This window comes from Columba livia, chromosome 1, assembly GCF_036013475.1.
Source record: "Columba livia isolate bColLiv1 breed racing homer chromosome 1, bColLiv1.pat.W.v2, whole genome shotgun sequence".
Taxonomy (NCBI): domain Eukaryota; kingdom Metazoa; phylum Chordata; class Aves; order Columbiformes; family Columbidae; genus Columba; species Columba livia.
The window spans coordinates 7,720,049-7,742,204 of NC_088602.1; the positions used below are offsets into that span (position 1 = coordinate 7,720,049).

Here is a 22,156-nt window from a genome sequence, read left to right on the forward strand (position 1 = left end):
TTTTCTTTTACACACTGCAACAGATACCAAAACATGATTTGAAAGTCCAACGGCATGTTAGAAAAAAATTTCTTCACGCACAAAACATCTAGAGTGGACGTAATCTTTTCAGTGATTTCAGATGGTGGATTTTCAAGCGGCGTCTCTGTCTTTGTTACTCTTGACTAGATGGCAAATGTTGCATTTAAGAATAGAAGTTCTCACTTTCTAATGGGCATTTGCACCTCTTATGCCAAAATGTGTGCCTTGACATCCTGTGGTGCATATACCTCTGTATTTAATGTGCATTCCTGCCAGATAGCTTGTGTTATTACTTAGGTGGGAAGACCTGAAGATCAAGAAGCTGCAGGGCTTGGTTTTAATGATCTAGTTCAGAGCACGTCTCTTGCTGAGTAATATCCTAGCATTGTCTTAACAGCCCCAAATCATTATCCAATAATAGGTAACTGTGACTTAAAGATGAGGTCATGAATGCCTGTAGTCATCGCAGTTTTACTTGTAGATAAGGGAATGGCTTATCTCTCCATCTCATGACGTTTTGAATGTGGAAATCATTTCCTGCTTGCTTCCTTTAATACTTAAACTTGGAAATCGCAGCTTTTTCAGTTCTGACCCTCCTAGTTCTGAGTTTGTGGCAGCCACGCTGATGTGCCTCTGGCTGAAGGAGAGTCCTGTCTTTCAGGAGTCCCTCCCTGATGAAGGATTGTTCATAGCAGGGTATAAACTGTCCTCAAAGGTCAAATGTTTCCCTTCAGATTAAGCAGATGTTTCCAGTTAGTCCTAGTAGCCCACAGACAGCACAGGGCTTACTCTGGTCTTACTGAGCTTTGACCTTTGGCAGGGCTGGTAGGTTGAGTGAAAGTTACTTTTTTATTTTAAAGGTTGGTGATAGTAGTAAAATTTCATCAGAACTATGTTGCATTAAGCTTAAGCTTCATACTAAATGCTAGCAAGCTATGCTGTATCACATTTGGTTGTTAATATAGTTGCTTCTGTTAGGGTAACTCTTTTTTAATAACTGTTTGATGAATCACTAGATCTTATCTGCTGGAGGTCCATGTTGAGCACAAATTGGGTAGCTTTGTTTTAGTGAGCCAGCCTCGGGTTTCGCTGTGCTCCTCACCATCTTTTCAGTTAACAACCCGCTTTGTTGTAACTAAATTAATCTGTCAGCTTCAGGCATTGCAGCTAGAGGGTCATTTTTTTTACTTAACATTTCCTCTGCCCCTCCAAAGGTGTTGATTGCATTGTATCAAGACTAAGCAGTGTTTGAATCATTTATTACTCACACTTAACCAATGTCTAGAAGGGTTTACTGGTCCATTAAGAGGCCAGAAATCTGAGGTTTATAATTAATTCTAGTCATCATCTTCCAGTAAAACTTGATTAAATGGTAGCATGTGAGAATTGTTTTGCTGTTAGTGCTTTAGATGTTTGAAAGCTGGGAACTGTTAGTCAGAGATGGTGTATGTCATTACGGTACTTCTGTTCCGGGACCTTCTAAAGCGACTGCAAAAGCAGTTGAGGACCAGAAATCTTGGCAGTGAGCAGAGTGGGGTTTGTGTTATGAACTTATGGTGAACCAGTGTCATGGTGCTTTTCAATAAATTAATTTTACTGGAAAGCCCCTCAGTTTTCATAGAAAATATTACTATATAAAATGTGTGTACTGTTTTTTTTTCATATGTTATTGATCTTCCTTCACAGAACTCATAATGATTTCTGTATTGCAGATTTAATCCAGTGCACAAATGAGATGAATGTGAACATCCCACAGCTGGCAGACAGTTTATTTGAAAGAACTACCAACAGTAGCTGGGTAGTGGTCTTCAAATCTCTCATCACAACCCATCATCTAATGGTGTATGGAAATGAGGTAATACAAAAAACCCACATGTGTGAGAACAGTTCCCGCACTTCATTCCTATAAATGTCAGCTTAATGTTTCCACTAATTATCTTGAAGAAGATCTTTATTTTTGCCTTTCTGTGTCTTAACTCTGCATGAACATGTCTCATTTTACGTTTGTCTACTTGGTTTGTTTCGAATTTAAAGTTTATAATTCTAGAATCAAAAGTAAGAGCCCTGAATGCTGGAGGTACCTTTTTCTGTGATGTTTTTCTCATAATAGAAAACCAAGCAAACAAAACCAACAGAAGTTATCTCGAATGGCATTCTGAAAGCTGCAAATGGAAGCATTTTAGGTTGATGCTCTAGCTAATCCAGATGTTTTTTTCTCCCAGATAACTTGATTCTGAACACATTTCCACCTTCTGCAGTGAAGCCAATGAGCTGGCTTTGAGTATGAGCATCTGAATAACACCAAATACTGTAGAACAGTTAAACCCCCAATTTAAACAAAAAGCAATAAGCTTGTTTTGTTCCACAACTTGGATTCCTATGGGGCCTTATTTTTTGAGATGCCAAGCATAGCAGCAGCTTGAATTTTCTGCATTTAAAAACCCCATGAAAATATACTTCGAAGTGTTTGTAAACATTCCTTTTTATTGCAAACAGTCAGTATAATGTAAGCTATATGATTCTGGAATTAAGAGGGATAGCGTTTGAAAATTATAAGGATGATCTTGTGTAGAGGACTAAAACTTTTGAGTTTGCATTCAGAGATCTTACAGGTCATGTTGCTGCTTCCTCTGACTGGCTGTGTTGTAAAGGTTTTTAAATTAAAAAAATATATATATACACATGTATATATAGAGGTTTCACTCGGAAGTCACCTGGTTTTGGTGAAAATCTGTACTTTGAAGCTAAGTAAGCCACAAGAGGGCAAACTTCTCATGTTGACTTAAAGCATTATCCCTGGTGTAATTGACACTTTCCAAAATAGAGTCTATACAGTTTTGCTGTGCTTGTCCTTCGAGTCATATAAGTTTTAAACTGATACCAACACCCATTGTAGTAATTACAGGTATTTAATGAGACCACTGTCTGAAAAGCTTTACATTTTAAGGAAAAAACCCAAATTTGGCTTACCAAATGTGTTACAGAAATACTGAGGGTAAGATCGCTGCTTGAAAGTTTTTGCAGCTAGAAATAGTACTTGAGCAACGAACATGGAGATTGAGTCATTATTAAAATGTGTAGAATTTTACAGAGAATCTGTGAATCCCTTTGTAAGAAAACCAAAAAGCATTTGGTCCTCCAGCTTTTCACACAGAATCGACTGGGTTGGAAAAGACCTCAGAGATCATCCAGTCCAACCCTTGGTCCAACTCCAGTCCATTGACTAGATCATGGCACTAAGTGCCATGTCCAATCTCAGTTTAAAAACCTCCAGGAATGGTGAGTCCAGCACCTCCCTGGGCAGCCATTCCAATGCCTGACCACTCTCTCCATAAAGAATTGCTTTCTTATCTCCAGCCTCAATTTCCCCTGGCAGAGTTTAAGCCCATGCCCCCTTGTCCTATTGCTGACTGCCTGGGAGAAGAGACCAATGCCCACCTGGCTATAACTTCCCTTCAGGTAGTTATAGAGAGTGATGAGGTCACCTCTAAGCCTCCTCTTCTCCAGATTAAACAACCCCAGCTCCCTCAGCCTCTCCCCATAGGTCTTATGTTCAAGTCCCTTCACCAGTCTTGTTGCTCTTCTCTGGACCCGCTCCAGCACTTCAATGTCTTTCCTGACCTGAGGGGCCCAGAACTGAACACAATACTCCAGGTGTGGCCTCACCAATGCAGAGTACAGGGGAAGGATCACTGCCCTTGTCCTGCTGACCACGCTATTTTTGATACAGGATAATGTAGTTCATTTGTAACCGAGTGCATTTACTCATCTCCAGTCTTTTTTTTTAACCTATGTAATCTATGTATTTATGCTAATTAAAATAATTCAATAGTACATGTTGCAGTGATCAGAACTACTTTTTCCTTTGTCAAAATGTTATGGCAAGTGACTGGGATTTTTTTTGTTGCAGCTCTCAATACAATGGTTCATAAGGCAAAATTATTTTTTCCTACTAAATTGAAATGTGGCACTATGATCTGAAATGTCTTTACAGGATGAAAATAGCATCATTCATTTTGTGAAGTGTAATTCAGAATTATGTGTGATTAATGATGTGCACCAAGTGTGATACTGTGTTAATGTCTTATATGGATTCTTGTGTTTATTTGACACTTGATTTATAAGAAAACTAATCTTTTTATCACCTTAATTTCATGTTTAAGCTAAGTACTATTACAGTTCTATGCTAAGCCTTGGCTAGTTGGAAAAATGAAATCAACTTATAAAATTGAAGTTAGTGAGCCTGTAAAATGAGAAGATATTGGGGGGATTTTTTAGTTTCATATTCTGGCTTGAAAGAAAAATTCTTTCAGTCAGGGCCCTTGATGCAGTTTCTCTGTGACTGATGTGCACACATTTTTACATAAAAAATAATAAATAGCTTCAGGTTTTGTAGTAGTTTCCAGATTTGAAATCCATCTTAAAGAATAAAAGCTGAATTTCATAAAATGGATAAAGAGTTTCTAGTACTGTTAACCTCAGTTCCAGCTCATTGATAATCTAGTAAAAGCATTCAAATTTTTCCTTTTGTCTAGCGTTTTATCCAGTATCTGGCGTCCAGAAATACATTGTTTAATTTGAGCAATTTCCTAGACAAAAGTGGATTGCAAGGTAAGGCGTCTTTTTCATTAAAAGACAATAGTGTGCTGGGGGACGGTAAATACAACTGGGTAACTCTAATGGGCAGGGTTGTTTCAGGAATAATATTTCTGTCTGTTTTACCCCAAATCGCATTTCTTGATTTAAAATGCTATCGTGGCATGGCAGAAACTCAATGCTGGCAGAATTTGCTGGATCTTTTGCGAAAGGCTTATTATGAGTGCTTCTAACTTTCTCAGCTAATCACATCTGAGTGAGCGTTCCTCATTTCTGAAGAGATTTCTCTATTTGGAGAGGTCGATTTTGGTTAGTAACTTTAAAAAATGCACTGTATGTACATCAGATAGAGCATGTCAGTGAAACAAGAACTGTGTCTCAAAACACAAATACATTTTGGAAGATTATTCAAAGACCATTCCATCCATCTTTGAGACTAGTTCCCTTTGAGACTAATACCCTTCCAAACTGTTACGCTGCAGTTTAGTGCAGTTCTGATCATACCCGTAGCTGTCATTTGATGGGGTGGGTTTGTTTGGTTTGGTTTTGGTTTTTGTTGTTTTGGGTTTTTTTTCTTCCTGAGGTGGTTTCTTATTTTCTGCATTTCCCATATTACTTTTTATATAGCTGCTTCTGATTTTTTTTTGCCACAAATGTCCTAAAACAGGCACACAGTGCTGTTCCCTGGGGACAGAAACCAGCGATAACCAAGGATTTACCAAATTGCCTCTTTTTATTGAGTCTTCACTTCCATGCTCTCAGTATAGACTATGATCTTTTTCTTGGTCTATATCCTTAAACTGACAGTTACCAAAATATTTCCTATTGCCACTATCTTAATGTAAAAGAGTTTGTCATGTCTTAATGTTTCCTTCAGTGCTGTTTATTTTCTGTTTGGTTGTAAATGAGAGAATGACTTGACATAAACACCTTCGGAAATGTATCATGTCATTTTTTGGCAGTAATCTCTATCATAGTATGAGAGAACTTGCGTAAAAATACTTTTTGCTTTTGGAAGTAATATCCTTAGGAAGTAACATATAAACCACATAGGTCAGGTCTTCTAGATATTTGCGGTATTGTCTGTCCGATTTACATGATGTACGCAATTTTTGTAATGGATGAACTATACAAAATCAGGCAAAAATATAATGAAACTGTCTTGTGTTAATATGTTGCACTTTATTTAGATTAAGGTTCTTGTTCATTAGTTGTCTGGGTAAGTAATAAGCTTCTGAAACTTATTTTTTAGGTTATGACATGTCAACGTTTATCAGACGGTATAGTCGGTATCTGAATGAGAAGGCAGTTTCCTATAGACAAGTGGCTTTTGACTTCACAAAAGTAAAAAGAGGGTAAGAACTGTATTTTGTGTTGCGTATCTTGAGGTTTTGTCTTCTGTCCTGTAATTCAAGTGGAAAATACCTGTGTTGGCTCTTAGTACAGCCAGTGATGTCTGCTTTTCTCAGTTGGAAATCTCCCATGACGCACAAAGGTTCAACTGTTCAGTTATGTATGTAGGCAAAATATTTTACTTCAGTTATTATATTCTTTTTAAAACATTAAGAGTTTAATATGAAAAATGAAAGATGATATTAATCAAAGTATATGTCAAGAAGTAGAAGTTTGAACAAATATTCTATGATACACCACAAGTTACTTGTCCTTGCGTGTAGTATAGGGGACTATACAGTTCCCTTGTGTTTCTCGCTCTGGAATATTTAAATGACAGGTATTTAGTGAAACGTCTTAACGTCCTTTCTGGTATTTCAATGTTCTTGTCCAAAATATCTGTATGAAGTTTACTACCTTTGTAAAGGCAGTACCATTCCTGCTTTTGACAGAATATTGTTGTAGATGCTGTTCTGAGTTTGTCTACAGGAATTAAAGCGAGCTTGCTTGTAAGAAATCAGTTGTTTGAGACTAGGTACCTGTTTACATGTAAAACAGCACAGTCCAGAGCACCAGTAGATGAATAAATTGAATGTTATAGTGAATGATGGAATTAATGAGGAGATCTCCACCAGCAGGACTGGAGATCATGTACTGGTTGTGGTTGAAGGTCTTTCTTTCCATCGGTGTCCGTTATTTCTGTATGCAGTGCTTTTTAAAGTTTAAAAACATTATTTTAGTTTTACATTTGGGCATCCTTTATGATCCATACACAGGATAATTTATCTTAATGCTTCAAAGTTAAGAATTAACTAACTAACACATGAAAATCTCAACCTAAAACTGTTAATTGAGTTAGCTTCAGTAGTGGATTGCCTCACGATACCTTGTGTTAGCGTTGCAAAGCCATTTGAAATTGGCCCGAGAATACCATCCAGATCCCTTATACCTCCTTGCTAGTACTGTACTGTCCATTTCAGTTTGAAATCTGATGGCAGAGGGGGATGCTTGGCCATCTCTCACTGTTCCTGTCCCAATAACATATTAATAAAACACTTGGCCTTTCCCACATGTAGGGTGTGTGTGCGACCAGGTGGCAGATACACTGGAGTTAGACAGTTGCTCTATAATCAACTGGTTTAGGCTTAGCGAGTTATTTAGCCCATAGCATGTGCCTGGAGGTCATTTAGTGACCCAGCAGGAATTAACTGTCTGATGGCAGCAATTTGCCTTTTTCCACACTTCATACATTTTCTCAGTGGCTCTGCTCCCATGCCCTGCCATGTTAAGCTTGTTGCAGCTGCTCTTTGTTGTTAGGACGGAGCAGAAGGCACAAGTAGAAAGCTGGAAGCAGCGTGTTCCCCGTTCCTTTCCAGCCTGGAGAACAGCCACGGGCTTTTCCGTGCGGATGCTCCGAGGGATCTGCGCTTGCAGGGAACATTTGGTTTGCTGTGTGCACGCTGATGCAACTGCAGGGCTGGCTGGTCTGTCTCACAGAAAGCGGTTGTTTCTTGTCACTGAGGCGATTTAGTCTTTCTCAGTTGTTGCTTTTCTTGGTCTTAGTCTGTTTAATCTGGACAACTAATAAACAAGCAAATAGTAATCAGCCATTAGAAGTAAGTGTCGTGTAGTCACTATAATCTTCCTTAAAAAACTTTAAAAGTATCCTGTCATATTTGTTTATTCTTTCTTGCTGCTTTTACTTGAAAATCATCCAGACTGACATGAAATACTAATAAGGTGATTTGAAAAAGTATAGGTAAAAATTTACCTCAGAAATAACCTTCAGAGCTTTTTTGGGTTACCTGATGCATCATAGCTCTGAGCACTATCAGTTTCATTTCCCCTGAATAAAACTTCATCTTGGATTCATATTTTGGCCAAATGAAAGTTGTTGCTTTTGAACACTGCAGTTATTACAATTGTATTGGCTAGACGGCATTCCTAAACATCAAAATGCTGCGTTGAATGGCAATGATTTAAATGCGTTGTCTGATGACCCTATTTTATTTTCTGTTATGTTTCTCACTAACAATTGCCTTCAAAATTCAGGTGAAGAATTTTCTTTTGTTTTGCACAACAGGGCTGATGGAGTAATGAGAACAATGAGCACAGAAAAACTCTTAAAAACCGTACCAATTATACAAAATCAGATGGATGCACTTCTTGACTTCAATGTAAGTTTAGCTGCATGTACACATCTAACGTACTATTGACTTTGTTGTACAAACCCGCACAAGCTTCTAAGATAGGTCAAGATTAAAGGTCTTGAACTTGGTTCAATGTTATCTGCACAGTTTAAAGAGCACAAATCATTTTGTTTGTTGATATACCACCCAAGAAATGGGGAAAAACAGAAATATGATGCTTACTGGAGACAATGCTTTGTGCTAAATTACTGTTGTTTATTGTGTACTTTGTATAAGAGTTTTATTCATTTAAAAGTTGGCTGTTTCTACCCTGTTTTAATTATGTTAGTTAAAGTGAACAGTAGTTAATGGAAATGCCTGCCAAAATGATATAATTCTGTGCTGAGCGATCCTGTGTTGATTTTCTGTGCTGCTATTTTCCATAAATAGCCAGTGAGATGATTGGAAAGCACGCCTTGGGATAGAGTACTGGAGTTCAGCTCCAAGTTCTCCAATAAGGGATCAATTCGGTTAAATTAACTTTTTTCTGATCTCCCTAGGTCAATAGCAATGAACTTACAAACGGTGTAATTAATGCTGCCTTCATGCTTCTCTTCAAAGATGCCATTAGACTGTTTGCGGCGTATAACGAAGGGATTATTAACCTCCTGGGTAAATATAACCCCTTTCTGCAATGTCAGACTTTGGGGAGGGAGCTCAGTAAACTATCACAAAGGGCTGAAATAGTCTTACTGTAAAATATCAGAATATTACTGTTATTTCTAAGTCAGATTTATTTCCAATGTTTTTCTGTCCAATTGCATTTGCCATTCAGTTGTATACAGGGATGGGTAAATCTCTGAAAGCAAAGACAATTCAAGACTTTCTTCATTTATTGGGTTTTTTGCACTGCTTTGTTTTGGTTGTGTGGGGTTTTTTGGTGTCGTTTCTGTGTGTTTTTTTTTTCACTGAACTCTGTAGAAACCCGAATCATGACATGGATACGTTTTTCCCTGAGAAACAAGAGCAGGTTTTGTATCTTAAGTGGAATAAGTTATGGTCAGTTACAAATTTACAGTCATAGCATCTGTGATCAGTTGCCTATCAAAAGTTTAATGTTTGTTTTTTTTTAACAATTGCTTGGCTTATATTTCTAGAGCATATCTTATATCTTAAGGGGAATTACAAATCCAGGCTTCAGGCCTTTTCACTTGTACACACTGGAGATGCAGAGGAGCCTAAATCTGGAAAACAATTAAGTTGAAAGTAATTTGTTAATTTGCTTGGTTTGGCTGCATTCTGTGATTGCATCAAGCCACCTGATTGCTGTTACTACCCAGTGCATGCAAGATGGAAAGCAAAATCCAAAATTAGTCATTACCAGTATGAAGCCACTGCCGCCTTGTTTTCCCTCAGTAAGAACAACTAGCGTGCAGTTGCTTTCACTCATGTTTTTAGTGAAGCTTAATATAGAAACAGGCCTTGAAAGGGCTATTTCAAGAAGGAGGGTGGGACCCTCTGGCTTTCAGCACCAGTGTTTTGCAATCACTTGCACCTCAGTGTAGACCACACCATAACAAGAGGCATCCGTCTGGCAGAGAATATCATCATCTTGCCAAATATGTGGCCACTGGAATAGAGCAAATGTTTGACTGCCAGATTGTAAAATTGCCTGTTTGTTGTTTTTCTTTAAACCCCCAAGAGGATGAATGTACATTTCTTTGGGTGACCTATTCTTAAACTTGATTCTCCTCTTCAGAGTGGTTATGCTTCTGTGAGACCTAGTACCTGCAAGGTGAGGTGTGATTGCATGCACACGATAATTAGCTCACGTCCCACAGAGCTTTCATTATTTGGTGCGTGTTAGGGGTAGTAACTTCTCCAGTTAACAGAAGAAAACAGATCTGCAGGCATTTTCTGTTTGTCTTGTTTTATATACTTTGCATATCCCTTGCAGAATGCTTCATTTCTTCTTTAATGCAAATATTCTTGCTGTTTATAGAAAAATACTTTGATATGAAAAAGAACCAGTGCAAAGAAGGCCTTGATATATATAAGAAGTTCCTCACTAGAATGACACGGATTTCAGAGTTCCTTAAAGTTGCAGAGGTAAGCTTTATTGAGCCAAACTTTGCCCTTGGTTTGAAACAGCTTATAAAGTGCTTATTGTCTCATAAAGCAAACGCTTCTTCCTTCCAGCCTAATTGCAGTTCCGTCAGGGGTCATCTTGTCAGTCTCTACCCTGGCGATTAGTTCATTTGAGGACTGTATTGAAAAACCTGGCTACAAAGTACTTCCTAGTTGATCTTTTATGAATACGCATCTTAAAATTTCCTCAGTGACATAATAAAAATTCAGTTAGCTTGCAAGATGTTTTGTTTCTTTGTTTTCTAATGTCATTAGTTTGTTGTATTCTAGTTTCTGAAACATTGCTGAATTGACGTCCTGGTATTAATTAATTAATTAAATTAATCTGTAAAGCTTGGCTTGCTGTCTGTCCTGACAGAACATCTGTCAGAGGTACTACCTTTGGCTATTTTCAGTTGATTACCAGCTGAAGTTGAGAGTATTCGTCTTGCTATTGTAAGAATATATATCCTGCTGCAGGACATTTTAAGTTTGATCTGCATTTTAGAAAACAGGAAACTTTGAAGGTGCTTTGATTTAGCAAATAAGCTATATCAGTAGGTCTGAGAATTCACCACAGAAACTGTAAGACAGGCAAACTTTTCTAGCCTTAAAATTCTGAATGCTGGATTCTTGCTCTGTTTTATTTCTAAGGTTGTATCTGTTTAAATATCTCTGTAATGTGCCTACTGCAAATGTGTATACATTTAACAGAATAATTTATTGTAACCAACCATTATAGTGTTTAGATTGTGGAGATTTAATGTGTGTGGACAGGTTTGTGCTTTTTACCCGACTTTATCTTAGTGTTGTTTGCTTTTTGAACGTCTCTGCCTTTAACAACAGCAAACAGGTTCTAAAGCTCATTTGTTTTATTACAGCAAGTTGGAATTGACAGAGGAGACATACCAGATCTCTCACAGGTAGATAAACCTATTATGTGTTTGCCAGTACATGTCTATTTTGGGGTTTCATAATCAGAAAAACTTGGCATTGTGGCACTCACACTTTCTTGCATGCGTTGTCACCAAGTTGTTTCCAAGTGTGTGATTAAATCCAAACTCTGTCAGACTGTGGCTTTTACATGCAATGATCCTATTGTGAAATATTATAGATCATTTCTATCATACTCTAATTGAGTTTTAAGGCAGCTTTGTTTCTGTCATGCTTGAAGATGCAATTTATATCTGTGAGTTCACGTAATGAAACCTCTACATGAGCTGAAGAAGCTGTGGTTTTTAGCAAGCTCGCTTTTTGTCAGTCATTGAAATCATTGTGAAGGCTTGCAGAGCATAAACATAGAAATGACTTTAGGTACAATTTCCTTCTTAGTGGCTCTTGAAATACTGGCTGCTTCCAATTGTCTGCTTGCTGTTTCCTAGCTGTTGATTTTAACATCTCTTGACATATTTCAGTACTTGCGGGTGAGTCATTATGACAGAGTAATGTAGTGAGGAGAGTACATCACCTGGTATTTTAAGTAATTAAATATATACAGGATGCCAAGATGCGGTTTAAGTTATTCTGAGCTGTTCTTTCAGTTGCCCTACAGTTGCATTCTCTGAAAGTCTTTTGACTACTGATTTGCTTCACCTTAGATTCTTAAGATCTGTTCCCAAATGTCTTTTTGTTTTTTGCAGGCACCGAGTAGCCTTCTTGATGCTTTGGAGCAACATTTAGCTTCTCTAGAAGGGAAGAAAATCAAAGATTCCACAGCTGCAAGCAGGTGCTTATGCCCATGTCCTGTTGAACAATTGTTGAAGCAAATGTTAAATCCATTATTTCATTATAAATGAAGGTTTGTGTAGGCCACGTTGAGGATTTTGCATTAGCAGTGATAGAATAGCAAATTATCCTCTCTTGCTGAGTACTTAAGACAGCTTCTTCCAGGTCAACACGACTAGAAGCTAAGGAGCTGCAAGCACTTGCTGTAGAATCCCTCGTGTAGTAGTTACTTATAACATCTAATCATGAACTCCTGAAGATAAACTAAGTTTTTTTTTTCTTTTATCACCTGCAAATGTTCATTTTGTTTTACTAATTAGACCTCTGTAAGGTGTGCAACATCTTTTGATTAATATCCTTAGACTCTTGTATCTCAGCTTGAATCCCTTTTCCATCAAAAGCAAGGAAATGCTTCCAGAAGTCCTTAAATTAAGAAGGGATTTTTAAAGTAATTGGGGATTAAAGCCATACTGTATATGGTAAAAGACATTCACTGTTTTTAAGTGCTTTCTAAAACACAAAGTGCAATCTAGAGGAGTCCTCTAGGCAACTAACTTCATTGTTTAAATTTTAAAAAGCTTAATATTGGGGGCAAGACTTGCAAAATTAAATAGCATTTCTTTATTGTCTGTTAAAAAAGGCAGTAACATTTTATATGTTCTTTTTTTACAGTAGTGACAATATTAGAGCTTAGCACCATTTTGCTAGCTGCTTTTCAGAATATTCGCTTTCTTTTGTTAAGATTGCTTTAGTTTGTTATAAAAGTTAAGTGTTTGCTTTAAATCTCTTTCCGCAGTTTTTAACATGATGGTGAACTGCAAACTTTTCCTCTGGGATACACTAGTTGCATTGGGTTTCTTAACTAAACCTGTTCAATTAGCAACAGTTTGAATTGGAGTTTAGATTATCAGAGATTCCCCCGTATCTTTAAATAATGCATCTTAGGCAAAGAGGAGAAGCGCAAAGGCTTCGAATGTGAATTCTGTAATGCAGTTTGGAGGGGAAACATTTAAGGGGGGAATCCAAAATCCAGTGTGTAACAGTAGATAGCATGTTTTCTAGATGTTTTCGTTTTACTGTTCATTCACTGTATCTTATTTAAACTTATCGCTTCGTACAGCGTAAGATATAACAAATGCTAAAAGAGTTGAGGAGGAGGTTGGGTGGATACCAGTAAAGTGTTCTTTAGATGTTTCTATGACGTGTCGCCTATTAACAGCCGGATTTTCTCCTGTCCAATTACTTTAGGGCTACCACCCTTTCCAATGCAGTCTCTTCCCTTGCAAGCACTGGCCTGTCCCTCACAAAAGTCGACGAAAGGGAAAAACAAGCTGCGTTAGAGGAAGAACAGGCTCGCTTAAAAGCTTTAAAGGTAGGAATACAGAATTCTTAACTGAAAACACTTTTCTTATGTTCTTCATGGCTTATTAGGATTCTTAAAGGAGCAAAGGGCAAAAACAGAGTTATTAGTACTGAACATGTAAAGTGCTGGAGGTAGAATCTTATGTGCATGTACCGTACAAAATGTGGAAGGTTTCTTAAAATAGTTTCCGAAGGATTTGTGGTACCACTGACTTGTAATTATAAGTAGCTGATAAAAAGTTCTATCGCTTTGCTTTACTTACCTAGAAAGTCACACACACAGATGTTGTTTCTGGATTTCTTACGCCGGCTCGCTTTCCCAACAGGAACAACGTCTAAAAGAACTTGCAAAGAAACCTCATACCTCTTTAACGACTGCAGCTTCTCCTGTGTCCACGGCAGCAGGGAACATAATGACTACACCAGCCGTTGATATTTTTTCTACCCCTAGCTCTACAAACAGGTGCGCTTAATGGTGTTGCTTCACTGAGAGATGAACTGCAGCGAGGCTTTCCTCTGAATCGCTGCTGCAGAGTGTACATTGCAGAAGGTTGGTTGGGTATAGAGTACATTAGCGATGCGATATAAGAGATGATGTTTTGGGTAAAGTTGTTGGGGAAATAACCTGTTGCCGTAAACAACAAGAAGTGTGTTTTCAGTATCCGTTTGCAGAATAGTTTCTGATATGAACCAACTGCCCTTATAGCTGTTCTGAGTCGGTGAGGTGGACAGTTGGAACTGCTAAACACACATACTTTGTCACCGAAGAACCTTACGAGTTAATACGGGAAAAGTCAAATAAAAATTAAGTTTGCAAGGTCATAAAGACAACACTGACTGTTGCATTTCTAGATATTGAAAACCAGAGTTCTCGGTAGATTTTCAGAAAAAAGAAAGCCTGAAACAGGGTTTGAAAGAAGAGAGGCAGCTCTTGCAGTCTTGACTTGTATTTGGAACAGCTCTGTCTGCAAGGACTTGCAAAGATAGTGCACAAGTACTTGCTGCACACAAATCCTCATCTTTGGCTAGCAGGAACTGTTGGTATGAGTAAGTGTGTGACCTTCATTCTGTAAAATACCTGTCAAATCAAGCAGCAGTAGCAGAAGGTACAGTGCTTTTACCAGTGTAGAGGGAAATAGCTCTCTGAAGGCAGAGTTTTGCTTTGTGTGATCCTGAACCTGAAGGATTCCTTAGTTCTGTTACAGCTCACATAAGAATCTACTGTTCTTTTAAAGCACTCAGCGCTCTGACAGCCTTCTTTCCCCATTAGAAACCTATTGTAGGAAATAACTTGATACCAAATATGTGGAAAATAGCTCTCGCATATAGGGATCTAGAGAATCTGTCCGTGTTAGTAACTGAAAGATGTCTTTAAAATATATTGTCTTTTAAATTGCTTTTTGGAGGCCAGATATTTGAAAGGGCTGTATGCTTTGAACTAGTAACTTGAAACTTGCCTCTCAAGAGTTCTGAAAAACAGAACCATCTGATAAAGCCTCTTCAAACAGCCCGAAGTGCTACATAGAATGGTTTGGGTTGGAAGGGACCTTAAAGATCATCTAGTCCAACACTCTTGCCATGGGCAGGGACATCTTCACCCAGACCAGGTTGCTTAAAGCCCTGTCCAACCTGGCCTTGAACACTTGCAGGGATGGGGCATCCACAGCTTCTCTGGGCAGCCTGTTCCAGTGCCTCACCACCCTCATGGGGAAGAACTTCTTCCTTCTATCTCATCTAAATCTCCCCTCTTCCAGTTTAAAGCCATTACCCCATGTCATATCACTACATGTCCTTGTACAAAGTCCCTTTCCAGCTTTCTTGTAGGTCCCCTTTAGGTATTAGAAGGCTGCTATAAAGTCTTCCGCTGCGCAGTATTTCTAGACTGAACAACCCCAACCCTCTCAGCCTGTCTTCATGGGAGAGCTGTTCCAGCCCTCTTGATCATCTTTGTGGCCTCCTATGGACCTGTTCCAACAGGTCGTGTCCTTATGTTGCGGGCCCCGGTGCTGGATGCAGAACTGCAGGTGGGGTCTCACCAGAGCAGAGCAGAGGAGCAGAATCACCTCCCTCCACCTGCTGGTCATGCTGATTTTGAAGTAGCCTGGGATACAGTTGGTGTTTTGGGCTGCAAGCTCACATTGCTGGGTCATGTTGAGCTTCTCACCAACCAACACCCCCAAGTCCTTCTCCTCAGGGCTGCTCTCAATCCATTCTCCACCCAGCCTGTATTTGTGCTTGGGATTGCCCTGACCCATGTACAAGACCTTGCACTTGGCCTTGTTGGACTTCATGATGTTTGCACGGGCCCACCTCTCCAGCCTGTCCAGGTCCCTCTGGATGACATCCCTTCCCTCCAGAGTGTCGACTGCACCACACAGCTTGGTGTCATTGGCTTGCAAAGGACAAGAGCGTTTTTTTCTGAAAAAAACCCAAATACTAGTTTGTCTTCATGTGTAAATTCAGTTGCGGGCAGTGCGACTGCTGTGAGCAAAGAACAGATTTTACAGCAGGAGCTGCCGTGCAGAGGATATGTTGGGCCCTAAGTTCAGCTGCTTGCTGTTAGTTGCAATGTGTCTGATTAAACTTTGTTGTTAACCTGAACAAGCTTTACCTGGAAAATTCTGCTGCTCACATTACAGGGCTGTGCCAGACCATGCTGCTTTTTAGCAGTAGTGGCAAAATGTGATTTCAGTCACTGTTGAAACAGTAAAAACAGTGATGGGGTCAGCAAGAGAATACGCAGAGATCTAGGATATTGCTACTAGCTTTTAAATTCTTGTGCCAGTCTCACTTCCAAAGATGCGTGGATGCCACGGTGACTTAGCTTGTCCATAGTAGCAGCCATATGTGCAAATTTTGGTTCATTTTGTGCACTCAAAAAGTTCTGGGTGAACAGCAGTACTCCTTTTTTTTTTTTTTCCCCCAAGACTAATTTAAAGTATGAAATGAAGTCTCTACAAGAGGATGAATTTTACTGTTCACAGAATCACAGAATTGACTGGGTTTGGAAAGACCTCAGAGATCATCGAGTCCAACCCTTGGTCCAACTCCAGTCCATTGACTAGATCATGGCACTAAGTGCCATGTCCAATCTCAGTTTAAAAACCTCCAGGGACGGTGAGTCCAGCATCTCCCTGGGCAGCCATTCCAATGCCTGACCACTCTCTCCATAAAGAATTGCTTTCTAATATCCAGCCTAAATTTCCCCTGGCAGAGTTTAAGCCCATGCCCCCTTGTCCTATTGCTGACTGCCCGGGAGAAGAGACCAATCCCCACCTGGCTAGAACTTCCCTTCAGGTAGTTCTAGAGAATGATGAGCTCACCTCTAAGCCTCCTCTTCTCCAGACTAAACAAGCCCAGCTCCCTCAGCCTCTCCCCATAGGGCTTGTGCTCAAGTCCCTTCACCAGTCATGTTGCTCTTTTCTGGACCCGCTCCAGCACTTCAATGTCTTTCCTGAACTAAGGGGCCCAGAACTGAACACAATACTCCAGGTGTGGCCTCACCAATGCAGAGTACGGGGGAAGGATCACTGCCCTTGTCCTGCTGACCACGCTATTTTTGATACAGGACAGGATACCGTTGGCCTTCTTGGCCACCTGGGCACACTGATGGCTCATGTTGAGCTTCCTGTCAATTAGCACCCCCAGGTCCCTTTCTGTCTGACTGCTCTCCAGCCACTCTGCGCCCAGCCTGTAGCGCTGCAGGGGGTTGTTGTGACCAAAGGGCAGCACCCGGCACTTGGCCTTATTGAACTTCATCCCATTGGAATCAGCCCATTTTTCCAGTCTATCCAGATCCCTCTGCAGAGGATGAATTTTACTGTTCCTGTTTGACTCTTGAAATTATTGCAACGGTTGTATTTAAGTCTTCACTCTTCATTTCTGTGTGATGTTCTTAGGTCTCAATTTGGTTTTGAATAGTCTAAAATGTGTTTTTAAATGAGTTTTTATTCACACGACTGATGTGTGAGCAAGTGTTTCAAGGCTTCTTGCATTTTGCCTTCCACACAATTCTTCAGTAGCTCATAGGTGTAAGGCAGTTTCTCAGCAGTGGTTGCTAGTGGAAAGTTGTGGAGAACTGAAAACGTAAAACTCACCAGACTTTCTGATGCTGGCTTATTTCTATCGATTTTGTAATAACCAATTTGTAGTGAAGCTTTCCTTACTGTTGACAGTCACTAGCATTTACCTTGTATTGAAATGTGTGATGCGGTTCAAACAGTTGTATTAATTTATCTTTGTAGCACTTCAAAGCTGCCAAATGATCTGCTTGATTTGCAGCCAACTTTTCATCCGTCTGTACATCCCATACCTGCTGCTCCACAAGTAGGAAGTACCTGGGGAGGTAAGAATTCTGAATTGGGTTAAGGTTCTAATTGCTATGGCCATGTTCATGTCCATGTTTCCCGAATATATGGGCTGTTCCTTCCTTAAAGATCTTACAAAGACAAGCTACAAGTGGATGAAGGGAGTGGAAAAAGTTACATCTGGGGATGGATTAAAATAACGTAGCAGCCTGTGCTGATTACAGGGAATTTTGCAATGGGAGTTGTTAGTAGCAAAGTTACTTTAATTGTTGACCAGCTCTCTCAGCCTCATAACTGCTGTCTTGGAGTCATGGCAAGCTACAGACACTTAGCTGGGATAAGTCAGTCCTGTGAAGACATGTGGGATATGTGGGAACTTGAATATAGATGTTTTTTTAATAAACATTAAATTTTGTCTAAAGTTAAACTTGCAGGTGATAATAGAACAGAACTTGGATGAGGCCTGAAAGGAGGCAGTTGTGACAACTCTGCACAGAAGGCAGAAAAAACAGAAATGATTATTGAAAACAAAATTAGGCACCTCTTTAGAAAGTCTCTATTTCATTTAACTACAAAGGCCGGTTAGCAAATAGCTGTGATTGGATCTCTAAGTGAAGACACAACATTTATAAGGAGCTCTTCCCTCTGAAATTTACTTCAGCACACCCAAATTATTGTTCTGCCCAGTTGCTCAGATGGACTGAATGAGATGTTAGATTATCTTATTGATAGAGGCAAGTCCTTAACCGGAGAGGCAAGAGCATTTTAGAAAGTCATGGATGTTATTTCAAGATTAGTTTGAGTGTCAGAGCATTTAGTCATTTACTCAAAACCTTTTTCTCTTTGCTGCTTTGAAGTGTTCCAGAATATTTCTCATATAGGTAACATATTGCACCATTGGCTATACTGGTGGAGGATTTAAAATCTCATATAAGGATGTTTCTTTTCACTTTTCTACATAAATGACAATAAAATAGTAAACTCCTGAACTACATGGCTATTTCCAGATTATTTTTTTTATAAATCAGATGCTTGCAAAAATGCTTTCTTTATGACATGAGAAATCGAGAGCTGCTGTTTCAGAAAGTTACATGGGCATTGGAACAATCCTGTTCTGAAATTTTACTTTGCTATTTCTTTTTATGAGCTATAGCTTTTCCTGCACATCTTTCCAGTTATCTAGTATATCTTCATAATAATCAGTGTACGTATTCTACTTTCCTGTTTGTTTTTCGCTGTGTGCTTTGTGTTTTGCGTACCCTCTCACATTTGTAGGGCAATAACACACAATTTTGAGTGACAGAGGGAATACTAATATATATGATAGCTTGTCCTTTAGGTTTGCTGAGCAGAGCATCTTTTGAGGAAGATGCAGTGAGGAGCGTGTGGAGTTGTACATACAAATTTCAATGTTTAATAGGCTTTAGAAATGGAGAAGAATGTTTTGGCTCATCTTGTTTGCTTTCTGGAAATTATCTTCTGTTTGAGCTTGTCCCTTTTGTTTTATGGGCGAGAGATAAAAGGGGAAATTATCTTCTTCTTGAAGGTCACATCACAATCTGGCATTTCTTTATTAACCTGAAAATTGAGCCTGACAGTCTGTTTGTTCAGTGTTGTGTTGCTCCTGTTTAGTGTCTTGAGTAATAGTCATTAGTATATCTGATTACTATTGACACATTTCTAAATACTTCTAAGATTTAATTAACTGTCAAGATTTTGGATTGTCTGCTAAAATTCTGGGATCACGTTTTTTATTGTGTTACCTTTCATCAAAAAGAAAAAGAATCTCTTCAGCTTTAGAGCCGTGAACACTCGCTTCACATAGGAGAGGTAGATAAGAAGTGCTTTCCACATTTTACAGACGGGGAAATCTGAGCAATTAACTGACTTGTCTGAAGCCAAACGGCAAATTGGTGGCAGAGCCAAGAGTGGAACCTGAGCCGTTTCCAGTCCTGTGCTCTATAACCACTGCACACCCTCCCGTAGGTAATTTTCTGACGTGATGATGTTTGTATTTGGTGTATATGGCGACTTTGAGAAGAGAATCAATCCAGTTACAAATTGCAATAGGCTAAAATCGATTACTGTTCAAAATTGTGTGCAGTAACTCTTCAGCGTGTAATAAAAGGATGAATTGTTACGAAGGCGTTATATTGGGGTTGCCGCCTTCTGTTTTGCACTTCCAAAAATGTTAAAGGTATAGAGATTAAAAACTCGCAGAGGGTGGGTTCTGTAATTTGTGTTTTCAGTTGTGATTCAAACTCAGAATCACAGAATGTCAGGGATTGGAAGGGACCTGGAAAGCTCATCCAGTGCAATCCCCCCATGGAGCAGGAACACCCAGATGAGGTTACACAGGAAGGTGTCCAGGTGGGTTTGAATGTCTGCAGAGAAGGAGACTCCACAGCCCCCTGGGCAGCCATAAGAGGTGTCACTGAGAAGCCTTTGTCATTGTTCTCTCAGTTTGATAACTGAAAAGTAGAAGTTTGCAAAATTGAAATGATTCTTTTAAGTGCACCTGAATCATCGATGCCTGATGATAGCCTGAAGGTGCGGAGTGAGTCCATTGATACAAACAGGTGCTGTGTGTATTCAGGGATGAGACTGGGATTTAGAAATGTTGAGGTGTTGCTGTCAGGAGAGAGAGTGATTTTTTAAAAATCTGAACATGCAAGGATATAAATTGCCCGGATCCTGTTAATTTTCAGTTACCTTTGTCACTGGTGAGTTTCGAGACATGGCTGAATACACTGGCCGGAATTAGAATGGGGCAGAGCGCGAAGAATCTGAGAAAATCTTGATAATCTGCAGTCGTATTGCATTGTCTTACTAGTCAGAACACATGAAACTCCACATACAACCTTGGGATTTGGGAACAGAAAGTAGTATGTGGCAATTTGCTTGTTGAGTGCATGTGTAAAATCCTTGTGTAAAATCTCAGACAAATATGGTTTAAAAGTTTTTGTCCTTTTTTAGCTTCTTTCATATTGTTTGATCCAAGCTGTTTATTGCGGTTGTTCAGAGAACGTTCCACATGTGTCTGTATTTGCCAGCTACCAATTTGTACCTTAACTTTAGAAGCAAAACAAACGTATCAGTGTGGAAATAATCAGTTTGACCGATCTGCATGGATTTTTTCCAATTATGAGGAGAACCAATAGAATCAGAAGAAGGTGAAGTGGCAACAGAAAAAGCAAACAGAAGCTGATTAAAGGATAATCTGACCTGTTTTATTGTCAGATTTGTTTGTTCTGCAGCTTCTAGGGTAGTGTTCAAAGCTGACAACAGTTTTAAGCAGTACCTGAAAGCAAGGGCTCCTTCAGGTGAATGACTGGTTGGCATTAGGTGATAATTTTACTAATCTCAAACATAAGACGTTAGAAGTTTTGTATTGCTGTTCTATTTTACAAACACTATATTAGCTTATTCTGCCTATCTTTTATTTGCTGGTTGATGCTGTCATTTTGGTGACATTTTGCTGGCATTTTAAGGTATGACATTTGTTGCAACGTAGCCAAGCAATTTGAGGGAGGAGTCAGGTCTTAATGAATAAGATCCTTGAGCTTACAGGAGATCAAAGCATGTATTAAGCCTGCAAAGAATATTGCAGTTACAGTTTTAAAACTTCATTTTCTTTAGGACTTGCTTATGATTGAAATCTATATGTTATCAAGCTGCGTGGGATTTATAGCGAAGAATCAGGAGGTCAGATTCAGGGAGGGAAAACAACTTCTCATTTGAAGTTGCTGCACACATCATGGCAGTGTTTACAAGAGTTGAGGATAAAAGCACAATAGAAACCTGAAGTGCTCAAGAAATCTCTCCTATAGTTATGATTCAGCTGTTTCTCTGTGGTGGTTTTGCCCAGAAGAGGAAGCTGCAGCTCTGGGCACTGTGATAAAACAAGCAGGGCTGGATGCAACTCCTGCTTCTTTCCCTAGTGAGTTCTTGAGTTTCCCATCGCAGATTTGTGTGCTTTGAAGCCAGACAGCTAAACCACGGCTCCTCCTGTCAGCAAGTGCTGTAGCTGCCTTTCCTGTCCTGTTTCTCTGTTGGCTCCTGGAATACAGGAGTATTTTAGCTTGGCAATTGTATCACTCCTCAGGAGACCCTGAGACTCTTGTATTCCTCGGGAAATGACTCACGTAGATCTGTGTTTCCTTCATTACCCAGTAGGGTCCAACGTTTTTTAATAAGGAGTGTTTTCCTTGTCACTGCTCACCAACTGCGGACCCTCAAAGCAGAGCAGGATTTTCCTTGCAGCTCATGGTGTATCCACAACAAGCTTCCTAGTCAGGAAAGTGCTTTTGTCCTTGCTGTATTTGCAGCTCTTGAAAATTTCATAATGCCTAGTAATGAAAAAAGACATGTATCGATAAACAGGGTTTGAAGAAGGAACAGTACAGCTCTGGTTTTGTTTATTTGGGTTTTTAAAGCTATCCTCAGGGTGATATTGCATCGAATCTGCACTTACCGCCTGGGTGCTGTTGTGTGAAG

General features: G+C 39.4%; 1 protein-coding gene across 12 annotated transcripts in view; it reads left to right on the top strand.

Moving 5' to 3' along the window:
* Positions 1 to 22,156, top strand: part of PICALM (phosphatidylinositol binding clathrin assembly protein) — a 72,843-nt gene that overhangs the window by 29,209 nt on the left and 21,478 nt on the right. For all 12 annotated transcript variants that reach the window (XM_065049799.1, XM_065049793.1, XM_065049791.1 and 9 more), the window contains exons 2-12: positions 1,734 to 1,876; positions 4,557 to 4,632; positions 5,870 to 5,972; positions 8,093 to 8,186; positions 8,699 to 8,810; positions 10,141 to 10,247; positions 11,147 to 11,188; positions 11,906 to 11,991; positions 13,239 to 13,362; positions 13,679 to 13,815; positions 17,597 to 17,697. In XM_065049799.1, coding sequence (XP_064905871.1) covers positions 1,734 to 1,876; positions 4,557 to 4,632; positions 5,870 to 5,972; positions 8,093 to 8,186; positions 8,699 to 8,810; positions 10,141 to 10,247; positions 11,147 to 11,188; positions 11,906 to 11,991; positions 13,239 to 13,362; positions 13,679 to 13,815; positions 17,597 to 17,697 — 1,125 coding nt within the window. The remainder of the gene's footprint in view (positions 1 to 1,733; positions 1,877 to 4,556; positions 4,633 to 5,869; positions 5,973 to 8,092; positions 8,187 to 8,698; positions 8,811 to 10,140; positions 10,248 to 11,146; positions 11,189 to 11,905; positions 11,992 to 13,238; positions 13,363 to 13,678; positions 13,816 to 17,596; positions 17,698 to 22,156) is intronic.